We start from the raw sequence: 5,481 nt of genomic DNA, 5'->3' as shown, positions 1-5,481 counted from the left end.
AACAATGGTTTCATTCGATACACCTGGCTTGTGGGCTGGCTGTCTGGCTGAAGAAATGGCTACTGGCCCATTCGTGTCTATCACTGGCAGACACTTACTTCCTTGCTGTCCCTCGCTTCCCTCCTCCACGCCAAATCATGCAACTTGCGTGTGCGTGTGGCTGTGTACGTGTGCTTGTGTCCGCAGGTGTGCAGGTGAGTTTAAAGTACTTCATAGCATTAGTTTATAAGTGGTAGCGTATTTTAGTGTCCAGGATCCACAGCCTGCCACTGTCCTGACAACAGAGTGAAATGACATCTTGGTTGCTGCTGTGATTGCTGCTTTGCTGCCGTTGCCTCTGCAGTGATTTCTTTTTCTTTTTTGAAACATCCATGCCTAGAAGGAAGAAATACAGCCAAACGCCCCTCCGATTCCATTCAGTATGGGAATGTTCTCACCCCCCTCCCTGCCCCCTCCCCTCTCAAGCACACCCCTCCAAATCAGGCGCAGCCACACTCTTCCACAATCATATTGGGAACGTCCCTCTTCACGATGTTGTATTCATCGTCAAAGTACAGCATGGACATTGTGCTCAGTTTGGTTGGGATGCAGCAGGAGTTCACAGTGCCTGGGTTCAGCCCTCGCATGCGGTACTGATTCACGACTGCAGTGTGAAAAGAGGAAGCTGAGCCCGGGACGCCAGCCAAATAGGCCGGGCAGCTCCCTTCACAGTAATTCCCATAGTAACCCAATGGCGCTATGATCCAGTCGTTCCACCCAATGAGTCTAAAGTCAATGTAAAACTGTTGCCTGCAACATAAATTGGTCCTGCCATCACACTCCAGGCCTCTTTTCCGGATCCTGTGCTTGTTGTCAGCCAACCGGGCCTGCACCACCAAAAAGGGCCGGTGAGACTCATCCCCAGGGTCCACGTAAATTGGCAGCACTGAATACTCTTCACAGCCTTCGCACTGAACATCCAAGTTCAGCCTTCTTTCCCCTCTCTCAAACAGAGCCTGGATTGCTTCTGTCATGGGAAATGTGTGCCAACCACTTCTTTTGAGATCAACTTTCTTTTCAACCACATTCCACTTGTTGCTAGTGTCCGGGTCTTGGAAATACACTTTGACTCTTACTTTTCGTCGGCTGCCTTTCTCCAAGACATACGGAAGCAGCTTCAAGTAAAGCCACAGACTGGCTTGAGCCACAAACAAATTCTGGTTCCCTTCATTGGAAATGAAGAAATAGAGACGCATTCTAGAGGATGTCAGATCATCTAGGAGAGAAGAATTTGGGTGGGGAAAGTCCATTAAGTTCAGAAGAAGTATTGTCATTTTATTTTCAAAAGAAATAACTGCATCAGCTTATTAAATGGATAAAAACAACATATGTAAATGATCAAAACAGGACTGGGGGTGGGAAGATACTATACAGTACAAATTGCTGACTGAGTTCCATGGCTGAATCAGTAGAAAGAGCCCCATTACAAAGTGATTTCCCAGAGAGAAACTAATCAGGCTATAGGTGGAAAAAAATGCAGATCCTTAGAAATCAGTATACAAGCAATTAAGGTCAGAGAGACTGAGAGCCATGAAAGGAACCCTGTGAACACCTGGACAAGTGCTAATTAGTTTTTTAAAGTGTTGGCCTGGCCAAGGCAGCCTTCATGTATAATTTTCCCAGAAAGCACAGATAGTTAACAATCAGGGAATGTTTCGCGAAGAAAGGATTTGGTTACAATTTAGATGTACTGTAATCTCACCCAGAAGCCCCATGTTCCTTGGGAAACGCAGGCACTAATTGACTAGCTCGCTTAACTGAGGTCTAGTTCTTACGGGGCTTGTAAACCTGTGTCTGGGCGGTATCGTTTCAGAATGCAGATTGAGGCATGCTCCTCCACACTTTTATATTCCATGAATGTGCAAAACTAGATTCCAGGAAAGGGGCTCTGGCTTACCCATCTTCCTGACAGGCTAGATTTCTAGTTGCTGGACTTTTGCTTTCAATTTGGCAAGCCCCTATCCTACCTGTATCCTGAAGTGATACAAAAGAGAACACCTTTTATGATTGTGTGAAAGAGGGAATTTTGCATGACAGGCCATGTCTACAGAAATCCCCTGCCCCACACAACTCTTAAAGATAGAAAACAGGTGCTTTGTTTCACCATGGATACCAATGGGTATGAGCAATAATTACTTATAAGTCCTACTGATTATTTCAGTGAGTTAAGCAAGACTAGATTGTACCCATTTTTTCATGGAACATTAAAAGCTGTAATACCCAGCTGCTACCTTTTAGTTCTTACTTTATATACTTATGTTATGAGCAATACATGGGAGAAGCTGCCACTGACATCTCTTAATGTATCTTGACGCAGGCTTGCAGTCCAGCATCTATTTATCTGGGACTGAGTCCCTCTGAACTCAGTGGGATTGATTTCTAAGTAAAATGAGTTCAGGATGAGAAGATTCCCGATTCATTTCATTCATTTCCACTGCATTCTATATTCTAGTAGCAGAAACTTCAGTGCTGATACTGTTAACCAGAAAGCATACATCCTTCTTGTCCAGGCCCAGCTCTTACCATTTAATCACCAACTTATTTATATACAATCTGTGGCACTTTGTTATTAGTAGATGAGCAATGCTCTTAACCTATACTTTCTAGGACTAAGGCTGAGAGTCAATAAATATATGGACACATATATATATGATATATGTATAGTTGTATGTGCATGCATCAGCACCATACCGCCTAGTCTTCTATGCCCTATATGTGTCCAAAGGTTATCTCTAAACTTCTGTGCAAAATGGAAACTCGTAAATATAGTCAGTAAGTGATAAACAAGCAGATACAGTCGAAGTATAAGAAGTACAATGTAGAAAAAGAGGGGAGGGAACTAAATGACTGATTCCAACTTCCACTTCTCTAGCTACCTATCTTCTTTCTCCAGATGTGCCACTACTGCAATGGCTTGCACACTTTCCACTGTTTTTCTGTCACCAGGTCGGCCAAAGAATCCCTGGACATCTGCCATGGATCACGTGCGCACACTGCACTTGTCCTGGTCACACACGCTTAGGCTGTATCGTTGCTCTATATGGCCGGTCTCTTAGGAGCACATGCAAACTTGGCTAAATAGGGCAGGGAAGGAAAGGCTCCCCACCATGACTGACCAATCCACAATCAGCTTCCAAGGAACCCTCAGGTTCACCTGGAACACTGCTTGAACACCTCTACCTGTTGTAGTCCTTGGCGAAGGATTTAGGGGGAGACAAAAAAAAGAACATGAATTATTCTGGCAGATGAACTGGGACTTCTATGGTAATCAATTCTAGAAGTACAAGCACAAAACATGAAAGAAAGGAGGGAGGGATAGATGCGGTACTAAGAAAATCTCACTTGAGTGGTTCTGACCAGTGGATGAAAAGATACTCTGGATATCCTGCAAGGTGGAAGGCAGGCACTGATAATATTTGAAATGAACAGGTGGAAAAATAGAGTCTGAAAATGATGAAAGGGCGTTGTCAGCAGCTAGATAAATTAAACCTGGGATGGATGGTTGACTATGGTGCTATAAAGAACAGTTGACTGTCATGCAAGTACAGAGGGACACAGGATGGAAGATAGTGGGATGGATGGTGCAACTGAAAGATGCAGATGGAGATGGACAGATATTGCCATGAGCCATGAGAAGGGAAATTGCTTACAGGTCATACATTATCCTGAGTGATTGTGGTAAAAAAATGAATGAATACAAGAGGGAGCTAATGTGCAATAGACTGCAGTATACTGTCTTGGCAAGAAATATAGGGATACATTCTGCATTGATTCTCTGCTACTGGGATGTAGATGAATGGGAGGATGAACATGGAATAAGCAAAAGTATACAGAACTACGTGATGGTTCTTCTGTAGTTTAAGAGTGGAAGGATGCATGGAGGCATTAGAGATGGATGGATGGACAGAGGAGATTACCAAATCCTGAACAGAGGTTCATGCTTACATGGAGAAGGTATGTCAGCAAAGCAGTTTATAGACCATGGAGCACATGCTGCAGAGGATCTGAACAACATGAAGGAAGAGTAAGACTATACGTAAGCTCAAATGGGATGAGGGAGCAGAAAGGAGTGAAGTGATACGTTGGATGTTGATAGAATAGGTTAATAAAATAGGTCACCAGTAGGACAGGCAGGTGCTAGTAGCTGAGGGACATAGGAGGAGATGGGCGCAGAGGTGGGTGGGGCAGAAGATGCAGAAGGTGTGAAATGGATCACCTGATGGAAAGAAGAGGTCACACAAGTTTGGGGATGGGAGGATAGATAGCTTGCATGACATTGGAAAATGGAGGGTGTCAACAGATAAGAAGGTGAGTTAGGAGGGACTAGACAGTGGCTTGAAGCAGAATGAATGGGCAGTGGTAAGGACTTCTGCACCAATGAGTATAGTGGAAGTGTCCGGAAAGCATACCTAAATGTATGCTCTGGAGAAGGAGAGGCTGCCCAAAGCAATCCAAAACTCAGAGCCTAATGGATGCATGGTGATGCCATCGCAGATGTGCAATATTGGCTAGGTGAAGGAACAGGTTATCCACAGCAAGTGCTGCAGATGACTAAATGGGGCCACTGGCCTGGATGGGTGTGGAAGAATGAATGGAGCTACAAGAGATTGACAGAGACCTGACGCTCAGAATGAAGCATTGCATACACAAATTGGGCCTGCAGGGCAAAGAAAGGAAGGCAGGCAGGCAGGTTGTAAGAACACAGAGGAGGATGGCCCGGCAGGACAGAAGAAGCTGGGCACGGCAGGAGAGTGCAGAGGAGAGAAAAGACAGGTGGCTGGCCGGGGATCCCGAGCCAACGGGATGCGATGGAGCACACGGGCCTGGAAGCAAGAGGCGAGCCGTGGCTTCGCGCAAGGCCGAAGGGCCGCCGGCAGGGCGGCCGGGCGTGCAGACGGAGGGCGGGCGAGGGGCGAGGGGCTGGGAGAGGAGCGGAGCGGTGAGGAGGGCGGCCCACCTGTCTCGGCGAAGCTGATGATCTCGGAGCTCTGCTCGTGCGCGGGCGGCCCCGGGCTCGCCTGCCCGTCCAGGCTCGGGATCTCGACGCGGCCGTCGTCGCGCACCTTGCCCGCGTGCAGCTTGCGCAGCGCCGTGACCATGGCCGCCTTGGGGACGGCGTGCGTGATGTTCGGCCGGTCGCGCATCTGCAGCCGGTTCAGGATGTGCCTCTTGACGGCCTCCAGGAACTCGCCGTCCACGGCGTCGGGCTCCTCGGCCGGCCGCCGGAAGCCGCACGACGTGCAAGTGTCCTGGGGGGCGGCCCCGGGAGGGGTCGGCGAGGCTCCGGCGCCCGGCCCCAGCCAGCCCGCCGCCGCCAGGAGCAGCAGCAGCAGCAGCGCGGCGGCCGGGGCCCCCCTCCGAGCCGCCCCGTCCATGCCGGCCGCCGGGCGGGTTCGCCGCGCTGGCGCTGCGGGCTGAGCGGCGGGGCGGCTGCCGAGCCGG

General features: G+C 48.7%; 1 protein-coding gene across 1 annotated transcript; it reads right to left on the bottom strand.

Annotated features, from left to right (window-relative positions):
* Positions 1-479: 479 nt before the first annotated feature.
* INHBB (inhibin subunit beta B) lies at positions 480-5,414 on the bottom strand. Its single transcript, XM_044438479.1, has 2 exons — positions 4,997-5,414; positions 480-1,255 (listed from the first exon to the last, which is right to left on the bottom strand). The coding sequence occupies exons 1-2, from the start codon at positions 5,412-5,414 to the stop codon at positions 480-482; spliced, it is 1,194 nt and encodes a 397-aa protein (XP_044294414.1).
* Positions 5,415-5,481: the final 67 nt, after the last annotated feature.

Source organism: Varanus komodoensis, unplaced genomic scaffold (genome assembly GCF_004798865.1).
Source record: "Varanus komodoensis strain SLA01 unplaced genomic scaffold, ASM479886v1 scaffold32, whole genome shotgun sequence".
In the NCBI taxonomy this organism is placed as follows: Eukaryota; Metazoa; Chordata; class Lepidosauria; order Squamata; family Varanidae; genus Varanus; species Varanus komodoensis.
Note: the sequence above shows the minus strand (reverse complement) of the source record. Positions and strands in the feature narration are given on the sequence as shown.

Bases quoted from the DNA above. Each gene is read 5' to 3' on its own strand.
- INHBB (XM_044438479.1), bottom strand. From the start codon at position 5,414: ATGGACGGGGCGGCTCGGAGGGGGGCCCCGGCCGCCGCGCTGCTGCTG. The intron at 1,256-4,996 runs GTGGGCCGCCCT...CTTCTCTCCTAG, and splicing joins CATCAGCTTCGCCGAGACAG to ATGATCTGACATCCTCTAGA.